Source organism: Penicillium griseofulvum (genome assembly GCF_001561935.1).
Source record: "Penicillium griseofulvum strain PG3 chromosome Unknown contig_91, whole genome shotgun sequence".
Classification (NCBI taxonomy): Eukaryota; Fungi; Ascomycota; class Eurotiomycetes; order Eurotiales; family Aspergillaceae; genus Penicillium; species Penicillium griseofulvum.
In genome coordinates this window covers 1,221,900-1,240,302 of record NW_024467450.1, presented here as the reverse complement: position 1 = coordinate 1,240,302, position 18,403 = coordinate 1,221,900, and the positions used below count along the sequence as shown (strand labels likewise).

Here is an 18,403-nt window from a genome sequence, read left to right as displayed (position 1 = left end):
TGTTGGATATTTGAACTCTCTCGGTATTTACCAATATTTTGTTGGTTTAATCTTGCGCATGCGAGCAGCTCGTCGAGTACTGCGTTGGGCTTCTCCCTTCGTCCCCTCAACTAGTCAACCATGGCACACGATACCAAATAAATCCTATATACGACGTCATGGCTTTTTCTCCGAATCTCCAGGACCCCGACGGATCCCTGGGCAAGCTCGAGCTTTCTCGTCAACTCGCCCTACTAGGTTTATGCTAGATGGAGACTCTACAATATATGCGCTCTCCACCGCAACCGGCCGAGCAGCGATTGCAGTTGTGCGCGTATCGGGTCCAGCCTGTGCCTCGGTATGTGTCTCGCGAAAGACGAACCCCAAACCACGAAACTAGACTAAAATCGCAATCCAGATATACAAAAGCCTCTGCCCAAACCACCCCCTCCCAAAACCACGCTATGCAGCCCTCCGCACCCTCTACGACCCAACCCAACCCCCAACCGCAAACACAATCCTCGACGCCGGCGCCCTAGTCCTATACTTTCCCTCCCCAAGAACCGCAACAGGCGAAGACATCCTCGAACTCCACATCCACGGCGGACCCGCAATAACCAAAGCCGTTCTCTCAGCAATCGCCCAGACAAACACCCCAGAGCAAACAGTACGCTACGCCGAACCAGGCGAATTCACCCGCCGCGCCTTCATGAATGACCGCCTCAGTCTGCCCCAGATCGAAGCACTTGGTGACACACTCTCCGCCGACACTGAACAACAGCGACGCCTAGCTGTGCGCGGCTCCAGCGATGCATTGTTAAACCGGTACGAGCGGTGGCGCCAGGGTTTGCTGTATGCGCGCGGCGAGCTGGAGGCATTGATTGATTTCTCCGAGGACCAGCATTTCGACGAGTCCACCGAGGAGCTTGTTTCATCTGTTGCGGGCCAGGTGCGCGCGCTGAGCGTCCAGATCGGCTTCCATATCGCGAATGCGTCGCGGGGGGAGTTGCTTAGGAATGGGATTCGGGTTGCGCTGCTTGGTGCGCCTAATGCTGGGAAGAGTTCGTTGCTTAATCGGGTTGTTGGGAAGGAAGCTGCTATTGTTAGTACCGAGCAAGGGACTACGAGGGATATTGTTGATGTTGGGGTTGATCTTGGAGGATGGTATTGTAAGCTCGGGGATATGGCTGGAATTCGGGCTGAGAGTGGCTCCGGTGATGGTGAGGTTGTTATTGGAGCTGTTGAGAAAGAGGGTATTCGTCGGGCTAGGGAGAGGGCGTTGGAGTCTGATGTTGTTATCGTGGTTGTTTCGCTGGAAGACACTGCCACTGGTGTTCGACTGTTCGTTGAGCCGGAGGTTCTTGGTGCTGTTAATGACTGCGTTCAGGCGGGCAAATGTCTCGTTGTGGCTATCAACAAATGCGACAAGCTACAGCCTGCTTTGGAAAGTGGTGTGCCGCAGTCATTGTCTGATACGATCCACGATATCTTCCCTTCGGTCCCGGCCAATCGCGTGTTTGCAATTTCCTGTGAGGAAGCCAAGCGGGGAGCATCGTCGTTCAATACCACTACGGACCCTGGTAATCTACAGGTCTTTCTACGTGGACTCATTACGACTTTTGAGCAGATTGCCTCGCCGCTTGGTATGGATGGAAATGGAGATGGTCAATATGATCTTTCGTATTGGGAAGATTCTCTAGGTGTCACGCATCGCCAAAGCTCTAATTTACAAAATTGTCTCGACCATCTGGATGACTTCCTGTCTCAAGCCTCCTCTTCTGAATGCGCTGATGGTTCCTCGCGTGAGAAAGAACTCGGCTCTCTTGGTTCATATACCGAATCTGAAGTCGATATTGTCACTGCCGCGGAACACCTGCGCTTTGCGGCTGATATGCTTGCCAAGATCACAGGAAAAGGCGAGAGTGGAGATGTTGAAGATGTGTTGGGAGTTGTCTTTGAGAAGTAAGTACTCGAAGACCCGGGTCTTGGTTTGATGGCCCAGAACGTGAACTGATTGTCGTAGATTTTGTGTCGGCAAGTGAATAGTCCGCTTCAGGGATGGTTCTAGCGACGAAGTTGACTTGCAACGCTATCCCGTGATGACTCATTCGGCAAGAGTTGTGGTATCAACTGGTTGCAAATTGCAATTGAGATGATGGGGGTGATTTCTGAGAGTGCATTGTCCATCATGCACGTCCTGAACAGCCTAATGTTGGCCAGACAGAAGCTAGGGATATGGGCGGTTGGCAGGGGCATTGTACCCTCCTCGACCCATTGCAGAAGCCATCATGATTGATTTAGGCAGAGATGATTGCTGGACTAGCTTCAAAGTGGTAGATGAGAGGTGATGTATCGGCGAGGAAGTTGCAAGCCGATGCAATTGTGTATGAATAACAGCCCGATAGACTAATAATGTATACAACGATTAAGAAATAGCGAGCTCTATCGATCATCAACCCGATACTTATAGAAAGAAAAGGAACCCCCAAAATTGTCTGCCTTGGTTGCCGGGGCCCCATTCATCATCATCATCCTCATCCCAGGCACCCAGGAATGAACCCGGAGGTCCGGGTTCAGGTTCATTTCCAAAAATTAGCTACAACGATAATTTCCTTGCCAAAGACGCAGAGAAATTTGTCAAACATGAATGATCTGAGTCAGGGTCCATATGTGGTCTTCGCAAAGTACCTACATAGTACTTAATAGGTCTCTCGGTTATCCGGGTGTACCAAAACGAAACAAAGTCCGAAATTAATATATTCAAGATTTGGGGGCTATTCTCGTCATCAATGCTACAGTATCACGGATAATTCCAATGCTGAGGAGAGCTTCAGCTGGATAGCCTTGTATAAGGCTTAGTTTGAGGTTGAAACATGCTTCCTGGATGTCGATCGTTATGATTACTCGCATTTGAGATATTTCTATACTTTTTTTCTCCTATTGGCTGCTATATCTTAATTTTCTATTTAAGTTATTTCAATGTTTCAATTCTAAACTCATGTCAGATCTAAGAATAGCAGGCATGGAATGTCAATTCCTTCTAGAAGGATTGTAAATAGCCCTGGAGTAGAAAAAATAAAATAAAATAAGAAACCCACGTTCTCCTATGCTTGGGGCCTTTACCCGGGGCCAGGTAATTGGTAGCCTTGAAGGTACCTTGCAGCCTGGGAAAATTAAACTGGACTTATTTCTCGCTTAGAGAACATTAAATAAATTAATTTCTATATTAAGCTATACGGACTTGTAGAGAATAACCACCGATCTGGTTGTGCAAGGTGTGCTATGAATAGCTTCCCTGTCCATGTAACTTCTTCCTGCAGGGTCTTTTTAGCTTGCAATACTTCCCGTTAAAGGTTTAACACCTTTTGTTCTAGTATTTCTTTGTATACATGTATAGGAAGATTATCAGAGAAGGAACACTTTGGCAGTTGATCGCAAACTACATAGTATGACCCGGATATACAGAGTGTCACCTCGTATAGTCTTTTATCAATAGTAATATTGATAAACAATACTGGATGGAAGAATTCAATAGGTACCCCATGGATGTTATTTGACTTAAACTAGTTTACCCATATTTCATGCCCATTGCCTTTTCGAACAAGAAACAAGCTACCATGCCTCACTGTAGCCCAGCCTCCATAACAAAGAACAAATGAAACAGAATTCACCTTCAATATCTCTCCTCCCAGCAAACTGATCCACCTCAAAGCGCCCACACCATCAAGCAGCCCACCAGTCCGAATCGCGAGTTGGCGGGAGTATCAATGGCGAATGAAACTCAATAGTGAACGTAATCCGAACCAGGACAGTCGTAGTACTCAATGTAGAAGTCACGGAGAGCATCTAGGCACTCGTGTTTGTTGAGCAAGTGCGAGCAGGTCGGATTACGCTCGACGTGGTAATAAAGGTAAGAGATTTGAGGAAAGTGAGCGCGGCATTGGAAACAGAAGAATGGGTTGTCGTCGGCGAGGCTGTTTCCGTAGAAGCCATATTCGGGGGACTCGAAGGCGAGGGTGCGAATGCGATCCTTCTTCACACAGCGACCATCTTCAAGATGGAAGAGTAGACCAGAGAATCCTATCCACCGTGTTGGACAGAACCAGCATTCGTAGATTGGGAGACCCAGAGGGTTGCTGGCATCTTGTTGTGCTGCTTCTGCAGGGTGAAACATGCTGGATGGTTGAAGTAGTTGTAGATTCCGGAAGTAGTGAATCGATGTATCGACAGAAGATGGTCGACAAATGATGATGATGGGTTAAGTATGATGGACGATGTGATGAGAAGATGTGATGTGATAGGAAGTTAAAGAGGAAGAAGTCGACCTCTGTTATGTAGTAGAGTACCTTCTGTTTTGGGACTGTGCATCTCTTACCCATTTGCTATTTGATTTCACGTCAGAATGTTCCTGCTCCGTTCATGATCTATGTATTTCTTTTTTCTTCTCCCCTCTTAAATATTTGTCTTACTAGCATATTTGATACTGGTTTTAGATGTTGGTATGCCTATCAGCTCTCGTTGTTTTGTTATGGAGTTCAGACAAGGGCAAGGAGAGAAGATGCATCTCACGGTCATTGGGCACTATTACATGAGGTACACTATTTAGTAGATACTCGGGTTCGAATTAGTTTGGTCTATAAGGAGCTATACCCCAAGCTGTATAAAATAGTCTCTTTTGTTTTGACAAGGTTGAGTCTTACATATATGACTCTCAGGGTTATGTTTATATTTGCTTCTACAACTACCTTTTCAGCCTTGGTAAATTCCAAGTTTAAATCTTGATGCAATAGAACACTTTCTATATACAGAAGAGCTACACTGAATTATGCTATTGTAACTATATATACCTCAATTCCTATGAGTATCCTGATATATACTTCTTGTCAGATATACTTCGGAGACAAACATTGCAAACAGATCATGTAGTACATCACGTGCCCACATCGCCGATGTCGGTTGTGACTCTGTCATGGGATATTTCACTTTTTCATTTTCAGTACGAACGACAGATTCTACGAAAAGAGCAATCGGATTCAGGAATAAAGCGAGATCTTTACTTTAGGTGTATCTTGTACACATACATTGGAAGCACAATCATTCCATACTATACAACCTTGTATATGTCGATCAACCCCGCCATTCCGAGATCTCGAGATTAGATCACACTATGGGGAATTGAAATGCAATATAACATTGAAGTCTACATAGTATGATATGCCTATAGTCGGTGTCGAAGCAGTGTAAACCAAGTGAATCATTTGCATCTTCAACTTCCAAAATACATCCCTAGGTAGTGACTCAATGGCCCATATCGAGTTGACTCATACCCCGCCATTGCCAGATTGGTCTATAAAACAGTCAATTGGACGTGTAAACGCAGATCCGATGAATATATTAGGCTGCATGCTGATGTTCTCAAATCCTGCCTTTTGAACATATAAATAGCTATATCTCTTCTAACTTTTCCTACAAGGTTGATCCACTGCGGTCCACACCTGGAGGTTTTTCTCTCCCGCTTCTTCTCTTTCTCCTCTACCTCAATCTACCCAAATTAATCTCATCATGCCTTCCCGACAAGAAGTCTCCTACTTTGGAGCTGGTCCAGCTCCCCTCCCAACTCCAGTTGTCGAGGCCGGCGCAAAGGCATTCGTCAATTTCAACGACGCCGGACTCGGACTCGGCGAAATCTCGCACCGCTCACCCACCGCCAACAAGATCCTCAACGATGCCAAAGCCAACCTCTCCGCTCTCCTCGATATCCCTGATAACTATGAAATCCTCTTCATGCAGGCCGGAGGCAGTGGCGAGTTCAGCGCTGTCGTGCAGAACCTGGTCCCTGTCTGGATTGAACGCCGCCGCCGTAGAGCCGAAGCCGACGTGAAGAAGGCACAGACCGGCGCGGAACAGGCCGAGATTGACGAATTGGTCTTCCAGAGACTTCAGAAGGAGGTCGACGAGGAGCTGAAGTTGGATTACCTCGTGACTGGATCTTGGTCGCTCAAGGCTTCCCAGGAAGCGAGCAGACTAATTGGCTCGAAATATGTGAATGTTGCTCTTGATGCTCGCAAGACCAACAATGGGAAGTTCGGAAAAATCCCCGCCGAGGATTCCTGGTCATTGACTCCTACCAAGAAGGAGGGTGGCAAGGGCTCTGCGTTTGTCTACTTCTGTGACAATGAGACCGTCGATGGTGTCGAGTTCCCACAGTTCCCCAAGTCATTGGAGGCTCAGGGCCAGGATGCCGAAGATGAGCGTCTCGTCGTCGCAGATATGAGCTCCAACTTCATCAGCCGGAAGGTTGATGTCAGCAAATACGCTGTCATCTTCGTACGTTGACTTCAGTCTCTCCGCGTTATGGGAATGGTACGCTAACAACATATACAGGGCGGCGCACAGAAGAACATTGGTGTCACCGGTATCACCATTGCCATTGTTCGCAAGGATCTCCTCCCTCCCCAGACCGCGACTCCTCCCCCTGCTCTCCTCCACCGCTTGAACATCGGCGGTCTCCCCGGCCCAATCGTTCTCGACTACGCAACCATCGCAAAGAACAACTCCCTCTACAACACCCTTCCCATCTTCAACCTCTGGATCGCCGGTAAGGTCATGGCTGACCTGATGGCTGAGTTCAGCACCCAAAAGGTCAGCGGCCAAGAGGAAATCGCCAACAAGAAGGCGCAGCTTATCTACGGTGCTTTGGACAAGTTCCCGCAATTGTATCAGGTTGTTCCCGATGTTAGCGTCCGCAGCCGCATGAACATTTGTTTCCGTGTCGGTGGCGGCGATGATACAAAGGAGAAGGAGTTCATCGCTGGCGCTGAAAAGCGTCTCCTCCAGGGCCTCAAGGGCCACCGCAGTGTAGGCGGTATGCGTGCCAGCAACTACAACGCGGTTCCATTGGAGGACGTGCAGAAGCTAGTGAAGTACCTCGAGGACTTTGCTACAACACAGTAGATTGTGTTTAAAGATAATACCGGTGTTTGAGCGAATTCAACCTGGGGCTTTCGGCCAGGAATGTGTGATGGGTAACGAAATAGGACGCTCTAATGTGTCCAGGACAGTTGCGACTGTTTATTCAACATAACTCCCAGTATATCCATGCTATATATGCTTTAATGACAAAAAGGTTCTGATGTTTGTACAAAAGTGGTCCAAAGGCCTATGAAAGGCAGTTAGAGCTTCCACACACCCCAATCTTTGAGATCGAGTTCGTTGATGACTCCTTTAAGGGGGCCCTGAAGCTCCTGACCTTGCGCCCATACCTTAGGCCCAGCCATGTAACTGATGAACCCTTCAGGACCGGAAACCAAAATCAACTTGCTCTTGCGAGAGTCACTCGTTTGCATTGGTGCAATAGCACCTCGGATATCCTCCTTTCCAATGAATGTATTTTCCTCGTCCAAATAGTAATCCACAGTGACCTGCCCGGGATACTGAGACTTGAGCGCCTCTAGCTCTCGCACAATAAGCGAAGTGTTCTCTGTTTGTACAGAATCAACAGAATTTTCCGACACAGTTTCCTGACCCTTCGAGCCAAACCACCCAGAGAACCAGCCCCGGCGTGGCTGCGGCTTCAGCGAGTCACTGTGACCACCAGCGCAGTCATCCTTCAATCGATTCGCCCACAAGATATGAATTCTCGGCCGACGCTCAGTGTGCGTACGATTCAGAAGAGAATATCCTGCCTGCAGAGCCGGCGCAATCCCCGTCCCACCGGCAATAAAGAGAATATCCTCCGTTTCCTTCGGGATCGCACACTCGATCTTGGGTCCACGCAGCTCGACATCAGCGCCTACATCGATGGCATGCAAGTAGCGCGAGACCTCTCCGAATGGATCCTTCCGGATAAAGAACCGTAGACAGCCCTCATTCTCGTCGTCGACGCTTAGCGACGTGGCCGCCGTCGTGGGCAGCGGCGTGTAATCCCGTCCGATTTGTAATTGTGGTTGCTTGAACATCACACTCCAGACTCCCGTCCGCCATGCTTCCTCGTAGACATCGTAGTTGCTGTCGCTGGGTTTTCGTGGTCGAAGCGTGAAGAGGCTGCTGGTTGCCGACACGGGCTCGCGTGACACAAGGCTGTATTTGGTAAATGTTTCGGGGTTCAAGGTTGCGGAGGATGTGTTTTGAGTTCGAATATAGGCGCCTGCACCTGCTGCTGCTGCGCCAACCAAGACGATACTTAGCCAGCGGCGCGAGGAACGGGGAGACTTTGATGGCGTTGAGGTTGAAGTTGAAGCATAACGCACAGGCCGAGCTACAGCTCTGACACCCTGGCTGCTTCTACAGTATAAAGAGGGTAAGTTGTTCATGAAGTGCAATTGAAGAAAGGAAATTCGATTTCGCGGGGCGGAAGAAGGTCGAGGCCAAGAGCGAGCCGATTGGGTGATCGACAAGAAAATACAACAAAATACACCCCCTTGGCGGTTTCTTCTTCTTCACTTCAACTATAATTGAGGACCTCTCCTCTCTACAGAATTGAACATTCTCCATCTCGACATTCTCTTCGGGCAATGGAGACTCCCTTTGGCCACTCCTGACCACATACCTTTCCGCCATCCTCTCTCCCTAACTTATACCACACGCTGGGCACAAAGAGACTATGTCGAATACATATCAAGGCAACAGGACTGGCAGCCTCGCGGCGCCTCGCGATTCACTAGAGCTTGCCTCCCTCGCTTCCTCATCCCCCGGCTCCGTAGGCGGGTCCTCACGCTCCTCTTCCTCCGACGGTATCTCCTCATCCCGCAAGCTCTCCCTCGAGGACCAAGATCCTCTCGCAGAATCGCACGATGTCGAGCTAGGAACAGGCCGCCATAGAGCTCATAGCACATATTCCGTATCCTCGGCCTTCGATTTCGGGCGCACTCTATTCCCACTGTCGCAAACACAGGGTGGCTACGCGCCCCTCGGTACTCCGTCCGGAGATAGACCAGCAGATGGATCGTTGGAGCGGAATAAAACATTGACGTACCTGAATGGACTGTCGCTTATCGTCGGGCTGATTATTGGATCTGGTATTTTCTCGTCACCAAGTCAGGTCAATGCAAACGCGGGGTCGCCGGGCGCATCGCTCATCGTTTGGGCTGTGGCTGGTCTACTGGCCTGGACGGGAGCTGCTAGCTATGCGGAGCTGGGAGGAGCAATTCCGCTGAATGGAGGCTCTCAGATCTATCTGTCCAAGATCTTTGGAGAGCTGACGGGCTTCCTTTTTGCATGGTGTGCCGTGTTAGTACTGAAGCCTGGGTCTGCGGCGATTATCTCGCTCATCTTTGGCGAATATGTCGTTCGTGCATTTGTGGGTGCTGATGTCGGCGATCTCAATCCTTGGATCAACAAAGGTGTTGCATTTGGAGGACTTGTGACTGTGACTCTCCTCAACTGCATCTCCACCAAGTTCGCTACCCGCATTGGCGATTTCTTTATGTTCTTCAAGTTCGTTGCTCTGCTGGCTGTCACCGTCATCGGTATCATAGTCGCCGTGACTGGTTTCTCAGCTGGAGGAAACGCAAATGAAGAATGGAAGACGACAGGATGGTTTGAAGGAACCAACACCGAGATCTCTGATTTCGCAGTGGCCCTATATGCCGGTCTCTGGGCATTTGACGGCTGGGACAATGTAAGTTGACACTCAACTATCTCTAGAATGCTTCTACTCACACATTAAAGACCAACTATGTTACTGGCGAATTCAAGAACCCTAACCGCGATCTGCCACGAGTCATCCACACAGCGATGCCACTGGTCATCCTGTCGTATCTGCTCGCCAATGTCGCATATTTCCTCGTTCTGCCTCACTCCACCATTGAGGCAAGCAACACCGTTGCCGTGCAATTTGGCGCAAAAGTATTTGGTCCTGTTGGAGCTCTGGTTCTAGCTCTCGTCGTCTCAGCTAGCTGCTTCGGAGCCCTCAACGCAACCACATTCACAAGCGGCCGGCTAGTCTACGCAGCCGGTAAGGAAGGGTATCTCCCTTCGCTATTCGGTCGCATCGGTCTCCACGCTTCCCCCTCGCAAGGCCCTCCAGCAAGCAGCCGACTACGCCGCCGCTCTTGGGCCCGCAAGTCTCTCTCCCGTCTCTTCGGCGATGAATCCAGTCTCGGCTTCACGCCGATCTATGCTATGGCATTCAACGGAGCCCTTACAGCTGTCTATATCATTGTCGGCGAGTTCGGCACCCTCGTCACTTTCTACGGTGTAGCAGGATACACCTTCTACTTCCTCACCGTGCTCGGCCTGATCGTCCTCCGTATTCGTGAACCCCAGCTGGAACGTCCTTACCGTACTTGGATCACCACGCCCATCATCTTCTGCTGCGTGAGCCTATTCCTCCTCAGCCGAGCTATCATCTCCGAGCCCTTGCAGACTCTCATCGTCGTTGCGTTTATCATCACCGGCGTACCCGTCTACTACTGGCGTATCTACCAGCGAGATGGTCGGATCGACCTTCCCAGCTGGAAATTCTGGAAGCGCGGTTCGCGATAAGTTTAGAAGAACTCTCCACCCGCGTGCTTGTTTACTGTTATAATTGTGATACCCATGCATATATAGCTGGGATGTACAAAGTGAAAGCGGTCTTTGATTTTTGTTTGCATTCGCGCTTCCAATGGAAGCCTTTTTGGTGACGATTGATGACCATGGCTCTAGGCGGGTGCATTTTGATTGCATTTTGCTGGTTTCATCATGCCCCATGCCGTGTCTGCTTCTACCCTGTTTTATTACTGAAATCTAGTGCGCTGCATACTGCAGTGTATATACATAATGTCCATAATATTTGCATATTGCAACTCCCCAACCCATTTATATACACGCCAAGTAACAGAGGTCTACAATCTCGGGGGTGCACTCATTAACCCTCGTACACCAAGACCATCCCAAATAGAAGCTCGCACGAGAACCGCAGCTGGCTGTTCATCCAACCCAGCATCGGACTCTGCGAAGAACAGTAGCCCAGAGCAATGTTCTGCTGGGTGGTAGATTCGCGTAGATATGACTGTTCTGTCATTGACAAACACTTCCAACACACTCGAGTCAAAGAAGGCGTGTACTCGAAGCGTCTCTTCAATCTCCTCACCACGCTCATTGACGGAAGTAAACAGTGTATGCGGAGCAGTTTCATAGCCGTGATTTATTTCAGCATTGTCAATTGGCGGTCGATGGATCTCGAAGGTCTCACTTCGTGGATCCCAGGAAAGGGTCGTACAGTTTTGACCATCTAAAGAACGAGTATTAGTATATCTATTATAGACCCAGAGAATTAAAACCAATGTCTTACCAGAAGTATGTAGAATCTTGATGCCCACACGTGCACAGGATTTACTAACGGAGAATTCGGCATCGATTTCCCATTTACATGTCCCCAACGGCATGGCATTTTGTGAAGGTGAAGTAGATAGAGAAATTCTAGAGAGGTGGCTCTCCCGGGCATGCTGTCTTAGCCGCACAAGTCGGCTATCTGGGCTGATCTTCATAGTATGGATGGTGAAGGTACTAGTACCAGATGTGTTGGGGACTGCGTCGATCGAAGTAATCGAACCCAACTGCGAGCTTCGTGCCTTCTTGACATTCTCCAATGTCATCAATCCCACCACACGAGGAAGCGAAACCAAGCCACTGAATCCTTGGCGATGACGCAGACAATCGGACAGGTCTTCTTCTGTAATCCAGCCGTAGACGATGTGTTGCGAGGTTTGAGGGTCGTAGAACGAGTTGGCTGCATAGTAGCAGCCGTGGTCGAAGATACCAGAGAATGCATATGAAGCCAGAGGACGGTCTGTGGAAATATGTTCCTTTTTTCCGTTGGACGTGATGGACATCCAGAGCTGGCCTCGGGCTTCTCGTCTCCGGCGTGCTTCTTGGGCCCCGTTTTCGTTTGGATTCAGATTATCCAACGGTATACAGCCTTCAGCTCCCATTATGATGAAGTCTCGAGACGTGCCGGTGTCGTTAGTTAGGGTCATCAGATTAGCGACTTCCCAGTTCACGCCGTAGTCGCCAGACCAGCGAGATGGTCGTAGGTTGAGGCCGACGTCGACCAATGGGCCGATGAAATCCCACTTGCCGAGGTCTGTTGATTGGACGGTATAGACAAAGACTGTTGGTGTTTTCTTGGCGATTCCTCCTGATATAAAGCCATATAGTGTTGACGGTGTGTGTTTGGAGAGAGGCCCCTCGGCCCAAGTTGTGATGAAAGGATCTCTCCAGGCCGTCACGGTAAGATGTGAAGGCGGGATGGTGAGGATAGGGTTGCAGTCCTGACGTTCCCATGTCTTGCCTCCGTCTTGGGAGACAGCTAAACTGAGAGATTCACTTCCAAGTGTATAAGGTAAAGTGTGGTGAATCGGGAGATGGCTCACTGAGGTGTATAAGATTGTAAGAGCTCCCGGGTTTCCAGAGGCATCTGTTGCCTGTAGACATCCCGTAAATACGCCTCGGCAGTCGTATTCAGCATAGGGCGTCAAGATGGGAGCGGCGGACGTATTCCATGACACCAGATCTGGGGAGGTAGAATGGCCCCAGGAGATATTGCCCCAGTCATTCTCATACGGGTTCCATTGGAAACATAAGTGATATAAGCCTGTAGTTGGGTCATATCCCAATCCACACGGGTCATTCAGCCATCCTGCTGGTGCTGTGACATGGAATGATGGCCTCCATTGTGAAGGGTCTCGAGGTAATCTCTTCGCTTTGTGAGAGATGCCATCATGATGGACTTCATGTATTTCGCAAGGAAGCTGCTCTAGTTTTTGCCGAGGCGTGTTGACAGACATGCTTATGGATATTAGATTTGATGCAAAAATAGCAAATAGACGATTCGTGGGATGACCACGTAGAGATATACTCTATCGCAGCTCAAACGTGGCCACTTCGCCCAGATACATGTGGTAATTGTATTCAATGAGAATTGATCTGCGAAGTGTTTCATAGAAAAACGTGCTCTTGAAACGAAATCGCCGATTTCCCGATTCGGGGTTCAATCGGAAATTAATTCGGCGCACAGGAGGATCGTCGGCGAAATTGAATTTGACTATTCCATAACAGCTAGCAGATGAGCTGATGAGTAGATGGGTCGAAGAATAGAGCCGTGAAGAAGTATATGCAATTGAGGCACATCACCACACCCCTGCAGTTTTTGACTAAAATGGGAAACCTCGGAGAAATTCTCCCAAAAATAAATCCGGGGCGACAGAGTTTGGGGGGAAAACCTGGGGGATCTGGGGAACTTCCGCTTCTCCTCATCAAATATGAATGGATATAGAGCATAGGGCTGTCTTCGGGCTCTCTGTTGGTTCCAATAATGTGCAATATGCATTTCAAGTGTCCTTCGCCTGAAATCCAACACGTCGACTACTCGGATTCGCCTCGAAAGTCTCAAGCAATCAATTTCCAGTTAATCTTCGCCTGTACAGTGTTTGCTGCCGCTTCATTCTTGTTCGGATTTGACGACAAGATCATTTCCCCGGTTGCTGCATTGCCGGACTTTGTGAGTGCTGGTGCAATTATAGCAAAAGATGATCAGCTGATTAGAGATACAGGTTGAGAAGTTTCAAGGACCTAACCCAGTCACCGGGAAGTATGTCCTCACGGCTCGCAATCAGAATCTGGTCTTCTCCCTTCCATTGGTGGGCTCTGTGATCGGAGGTCTGCTTGGCTCGCCAATGAATTTCCACTTTGGTCGCAAATGGCCCCTGATCATTGCATATCTTGTATCTGTGGGTGGTGGATTGCTACAGGTCTTTGCGCCGAATCTGGGCGCCTTCGTGGGAGGCCGTTCTATCAATGCGGTTGCTTTAGGCATCGTGGGTGTGACTGCCCCTTTGTATGTCTCTGAGGTATTGATCCTTTACCCCTTATTCAATGTTCAATGCTTACTGTTGCATTTAGGTGGTCCCTGCCCCCATACGTGGGAGATGTGTCAGTTCAATGAACATCATGAATCTAACGGCTGGCGTGGTGGGCACCGTGGTGGTCTTCAGAACGGAAAAGATCGATGGAAACCTATCATACCAGATCCCGATAGCCGTGCAATGTGTTCTGCCTATCATTCTTCTTGTCCTGACAGTGCCACTTCCAGAAAGTCCACAATGGCTAGCTGGGAAGGGAAATATAGATGAAGCTCGACGCAGCCTGCGGAAACTACGTGGGTCCAGCGACACAGAGGTTGAAGATGAACTCCGTCTCATGAAGCTATCCGAAGAAAATGAGCGCGAGCTCCACGCCCAGAATAAGTTTTGGCACATCTTCCAGCGACAGCACCTCAAACGCACCCTGGCTGCTGGCTCGTTCTTCTCTCTTAACCAAATATCGGGCATCATTCTTTCAACTACATATACAACCGTCTTCCTTACAGAACTGGGCATTGCAGATGCCTTCTCCTTGACAATCATCGCATCCTGTTGCACATTAGCCGGCACCATTGCCGCACCCTTCGTCATCGACCGTGCCGGTCGACGTCCCACAGCATTTTTCGGGATGGGAATTATGTTCATAATCGACGCCGTAGCCGGTGGCTTAGCCTTCGACAGAGGCAACAAAAAAGCTACTATGGCCATCGCCGCTTTGTCCTTTATATTCAACTTCTTCTGGGCATCTTCCTTTTCCTCGCTGTCGAACCTCATGCCCTCCGAAATGGCAACCCCCAAACTCCGCCATCACACGATGTCCTACACAATTGCCTGTGCGCAAACAACCGCTGTTATCACCACACTCGTCGTTCCGCGGTTAACTTCGGCGGATGCAGCTGGCCTTGGCGCGAAGACTTATCTCATCTTCGCTGGCTGTATGGCTGCCATCATTGTCTTTTTCTACTTTTTCATGCCGGAGACGCGTGGTCGGACTTTTGCTGAGATCGATGAGATGTATGCGGCTAAGATCCCAATGTGGAGGTGGAGGTCGTATGAAACCTCATTTGAGGTGAGGTACCATACATCAAAGGGAACTTGACATTGTTCCGATCAGTTGATCTCAGTTGGAGTCTTCTGTCCATATTTCCTTCTATATGTCTCGAATTAATATTGTGCATAAGTATTATTATTCTAATAAACCCGGTTTATGTCTCGTGTGTCCATTTGTTGGAACATTAACTATGTTCTCCCAATCTACATCAACGTCTCTAGCACAATGTTGCTTTATCCTAGACAGGATTTAAAGGTATTTAGGTTTTAAGAGAGAGCTCTTTTTTCTCGTGAATATTCATCAACACAGAGAGTTATTCTGGTCTATGACGTCGAGTACGTCATAAGCGCCATATCCTCGGATAATCGTAATTATAACGTCTATAATATCTTGAGTAACTGTATATTCGAATGTATGCTATCTCGAACATGCTCTCATGATTTGTACAAAAAGAAAATAGTTATAGGCCCCCTTTATGAGTCATGATGGTTGAAAACTCACAAGTGTTGAATGAATCCTCCGTGTAGATGCAGATGCCAACCCGTAAACCCCGTCTATGCCTTGTGGTTGAACCCAATTATTGTTGTTGAATAATGGCATGTTAAATGACTCCTGACATCAGTGTTCGCATGCAGAAAGAAAAAAAAAACAGGTAAAACGAAAACGGTCAAATCTCTTTCCCAATTATTTTCTCATTCGGGCTTTTCCAGTCCGTAACCTCCAAGACCTTCGAGGGACTGGTAGGTCTTCGCCTGGGTACCACGGTTATGGCGGGGACCTCTGAGCTTCATGTCCTCTCTGAGCCACTTAAGAACCAGCTCTCCAAGGCGACTATTCTCCGACGTCCATTCGGGGACTTCTTCGTGGAACGACTCAACACTTCCCAGTGCCTTGACCTTACCCAAGTGCATGTGGACTAGATGGGTAGGCCACTGGGCGAGATTGTCCAAGATATGGGTAGCATAAACAATAGTGCAAGAGCGGGTCTCCGTCTCCCGCTTGAGGAAAGCCAGGAAATTGCTCCTGGACAGAAGGTCCAAGTCGACCGTGATCTCGTCGAGCAGCAGAACCTGCCAGGGCCGCAGCAAGCCCATGGCCAGCTGTACGCGGCGGCGTTCTCCGTCCGAGACGGCGTGCATGCGCCAACGCAAATCGATGTCGAGGATATCAATCAGCTCGTCCCGGCGCTCTGGGTAGGCATCTCCGCCGACGGAGGCGAGCAACGTCGGCACGTCGATGTCAGTACGGACAATGCTGTTCAGCACCCACTCAACGCCCAAATAGGTCACGCCGTCAAGATGGTCCTTGAAGGGGTCCTTGTCGCCAATGGTGATGGTGTCAGTGGGTGCAAGGCGCTTTCCTGCTAAGAGGCGCAGGAGGGTGGTCTTCCCCGCTCCATTTGCTGTGTGTTTGTATTAGTCTCGAGATTAGTCGTAGGGATGGAGATTGACTCACCGCCAATCAGCAAAGTGCGGCTTCCAGCTGGTAGGCTCAATTTTATATTCTCTAGGCCATCGGAGCCATCTTGGAACTTGTACGAGAGGTTTTGTACCTCAATGTTGGGAGTGGGATGGATATGCGCCATGACGAATGTGGAGGAATGGAAGCACTGAGAAGACTGAGTCTAAAAAGGAAGAAGATAAAATGAGTCAGACAGGGCTGTTAATTCGAACTTATCTAGACTTGATTCGAAGTTAGCGCATGTAACATGAGACAATTCCCTAGAGCCACTACGCCATGGATGAGGTAACCCGCCTGATAAGACCGGGCCGATAACACTTTTTTCCCCCTCGTCGCTACAATGAGCACTGCGGTATGATCTCCGCTCTCCGATCTATCTGGTACGGTCAAAGAATTATGAATCCTCTCATAGCGGTTGTCGGTGCCACAGGCACTGGCAAGTCAAAGGTAATCACTCCAAGCACGCTTCACTTTCTTCGGACACAATGACTGATAGCTGTAGACAGCTTGCAGTGGACTTGGCCTCTCGATTCAACGGTGAAATCATCAATGGCGATGCCATGCAGATGTACCGCGGTCTGCCGATCATAACGAATCAAATACCGACAGAAGAACGGAACGGCATCCCTCACCACCTCCTTAGTTGCATCGACCTAGACGCGGAACCATGGCGCATCGGGTTGTTTAAGCGAGAAGCCCTGCGAGTTATTGAAGACATCCACACCCGTGGCAAGGTCCCTATTCTTGTTGGGGGTACCCATTATTATACCCAAGCAGTGCTGTTTAAAGAACAGCTCGTTGGTGAGGGAGTGGACAGCGAGGGCGAGCGGGAACAAATCACGGAGTTCAGCTCAAGCTCAAAGAAATGGCCGATTCTGGATTCACCCCCTGAAGTTCTATTGGAGAAGCTGCGCGAGGTGGATCCTGTCATGGCCGCGCGATGGCATCCAAAAGATGCACGGAAAATCCGGCGGTCATTGGAAATCTATTTTCAGACAGGACGGCAAGCCTCGGAGATTTATAAAGAGCAGTTCTCTCAAAAAAGAAAGGCGATAGACCAAGAGCAAGGCCTGCTAAGGTTCGAGAATACGTTGGTATTTTGGGTACATGCCGAGAAGGAGGTCCTCAACGCGCGCCTGGATGCACGCGTCGATGACATGGTGAAGCAGGGCTTGATGGCTGAAGCGGAGAAGATGTCAGACTATTTGCAAGAGAAAGCCTCACAAGGCATTGAAGTTGACCAAACACGGGGAGTCTGGGTGTCCATTGGATTCAAGGAATTGGCGCCATACTTCAAGGCTATCCGGGACGGGGAAGCAAGCGAGAAAGAAATCGAAGATCTCAAACGGAACTCTCTTGAATTAATTCGCATTGCCACACGGCAGTACGGAACATCCCAGGTCAAGTGGATCCGCAACAAACTCTGGCAGGCACTCAGAGAAGCTGGAGAAACACATCGTCTTTATCTCCTAGACAGTTCCAATGTCAGCGACTGGAGCAAGTGCATCACTGAGCCATCTGAGCAGATTGTGCAACTTATGCAGCAAAGCAAACCGACTCCGGATCCCAAATCCCTTTCTCAGTTGGCAATGACAGAGTTCGGCGCGAAGGAAGCTCAGGCCCAAAAGCGTGTACAGACAGACCCAATCGGGAAGTGCTATACCTGTGACGTCTGCGAGAAGACCATGGCGTCTGAGGACCAATGGCATATTCATCTGAGAAGTCATCGACATAAAAGCGGGCTCAAGTCTGCTAGCAAGAGGGCACAGCGCGATGAATATTTCCGAAAGAAGGAATTGGAAGCGCAGGCGGCGCAGGCGACCCAGGCTCCTGAAACCGAATCTGTGTCATGAGTTAATGCATTACACAGAGATTAACAATCATAGAAATACCCAAGATTCTTCGATTATTTTAAACCATCAGGGAAGATCTTCCATGTAAATAGGTGTAGGTAGTTAGGAGGACGCCTCGGTTTCCCCTTGTGCTTTCCTCCGTTCATAGTCGGTGAAGGACCTCGACACACAATCTTAGAAGAGGTTGAAATAAGAGGTCAAAGATTTCATTTATT

At 49.1% G+C, this 18,403-nt stretch overlaps 9 protein-coding genes across 9 annotated transcripts; 5 read left to right on the top strand and 4 right to left on the bottom strand.

Annotated features, from left to right (window-relative positions):
- Positions 1-241: 241 nt before the first annotated feature.
- PGRI_067590 (tRNA modification GTPase) lies at positions 242-1,945 on the top strand (the record flags this gene model as incomplete). Its single annotated transcript, XM_040794473.1, has 2 exons — positions 242-337; positions 398-1,945. 2 exons carry the CDS (start codon positions 242-244, stop codon positions 1,943-1,945), a joined length of 1,644 nt encoding a protein of 547 aa, XP_040649723.1.
- A 1,815-nt stretch (positions 1,946-3,760) lies between these two features.
- PGRI_067580 (uncharacterized protein) lies at positions 3,761-4,153 on the bottom strand (the record flags this gene model as incomplete). Its single annotated transcript, XM_040794472.1, has 1 exon — positions 3,761-4,153. One exon carries the CDS (start codon positions 4,151-4,153, stop codon positions 3,761-3,763), a length of 393 nt encoding a protein of 130 aa, XP_040649722.1.
- A 1,388-nt stretch (positions 4,154-5,541) lies between these two features.
- On the top strand, positions 5,542-6,933 carry PGRI_067570 (O-phospho-L-serine:2-oxoglutarate transaminase; the record flags this gene model as incomplete). The annotated part of the gene is made up of 2 exons (XM_040794471.1): positions 5,542-6,306; positions 6,364-6,933. 2 exons carry the CDS (start codon positions 5,542-5,544, stop codon positions 6,931-6,933), a joined length of 1,335 nt encoding a protein of 444 aa, XP_040649721.1.
- A 218-nt stretch (positions 6,934-7,151) lies between these two features.
- On the bottom strand, positions 7,152-8,291 carry PGRI_067560 (cytochrome b5 reductase family protein; the record flags this gene model as incomplete). Its single annotated transcript, XM_040794470.1, has 1 exon — positions 7,152-8,291. One exon carries the CDS (start codon positions 8,289-8,291, stop codon positions 7,152-7,154), a length of 1,140 nt encoding a protein of 379 aa, XP_040649720.1.
- A 290-nt stretch (positions 8,292-8,581) lies between these two features.
- Positions 8,582-10,464, top strand: PGRI_067550 (putative amino acid transporter; the record flags this gene model as incomplete). Its single annotated transcript, XM_040794469.1, has 2 exons — positions 8,582-9,598; positions 9,649-10,464. 2 exons carry the CDS (start codon positions 8,582-8,584, stop codon positions 10,462-10,464), a joined length of 1,833 nt encoding a protein of 610 aa, XP_040649719.1.
- A 341-nt stretch (positions 10,465-10,805) lies between these two features.
- On the bottom strand, positions 10,806-12,749 carry PGRI_067540 (glycoside hydrolase family 32 protein; the record flags this gene model as incomplete). The annotated part of the gene is made up of 2 exons (XM_040794468.1): positions 10,806-11,194; positions 11,255-12,749. 2 exons carry the CDS (start codon positions 12,747-12,749, stop codon positions 10,806-10,808), a joined length of 1,884 nt encoding a protein of 627 aa, XP_040649718.1.
- Positions 12,750-13,276: 527 nt separating this feature from the next.
- On the top strand, positions 13,277-14,922 carry PGRI_067530 (Major facilitator superfamily domain, general substrate transporter; the record flags this gene model as incomplete). The annotated part of the gene is made up of 3 exons (XM_040794467.1): positions 13,277-13,462; positions 13,515-13,811; positions 13,864-14,922. The coding sequence occupies 3 exons, from the start codon at positions 13,277-13,279 to the stop codon at positions 14,920-14,922; spliced, it is 1,542 nt and encodes a 513-aa protein (XP_040649717.1).
- A 644-nt stretch (positions 14,923-15,566) lies between these two features.
- Positions 15,567-16,459, bottom strand: PGRI_067520 (putative ABC transporter; the record flags this gene model as incomplete). Its single annotated transcript, XM_040794466.1, has 2 exons — positions 15,567-16,276; positions 16,330-16,459. The coding sequence occupies 2 exons, from the start codon at positions 16,457-16,459 to the stop codon at positions 15,567-15,569; spliced, it is 840 nt and encodes a 279-aa protein (XP_040649716.1).
- Positions 16,460-16,820: 361 nt separating this feature from the next.
- PGRI_067510 (tRNA dimethylallyltransferase) lies at positions 16,821-18,188 on the top strand (the record flags this gene model as incomplete). Its single annotated transcript, XM_040794465.1, has 1 exon — positions 16,821-18,188. One exon carries the CDS (start codon positions 16,821-16,823, stop codon positions 18,186-18,188), a length of 1,368 nt encoding a protein of 455 aa, XP_040649715.1.
- Between the last annotated feature and the right edge of the window lie 215 nt (positions 18,189-18,403).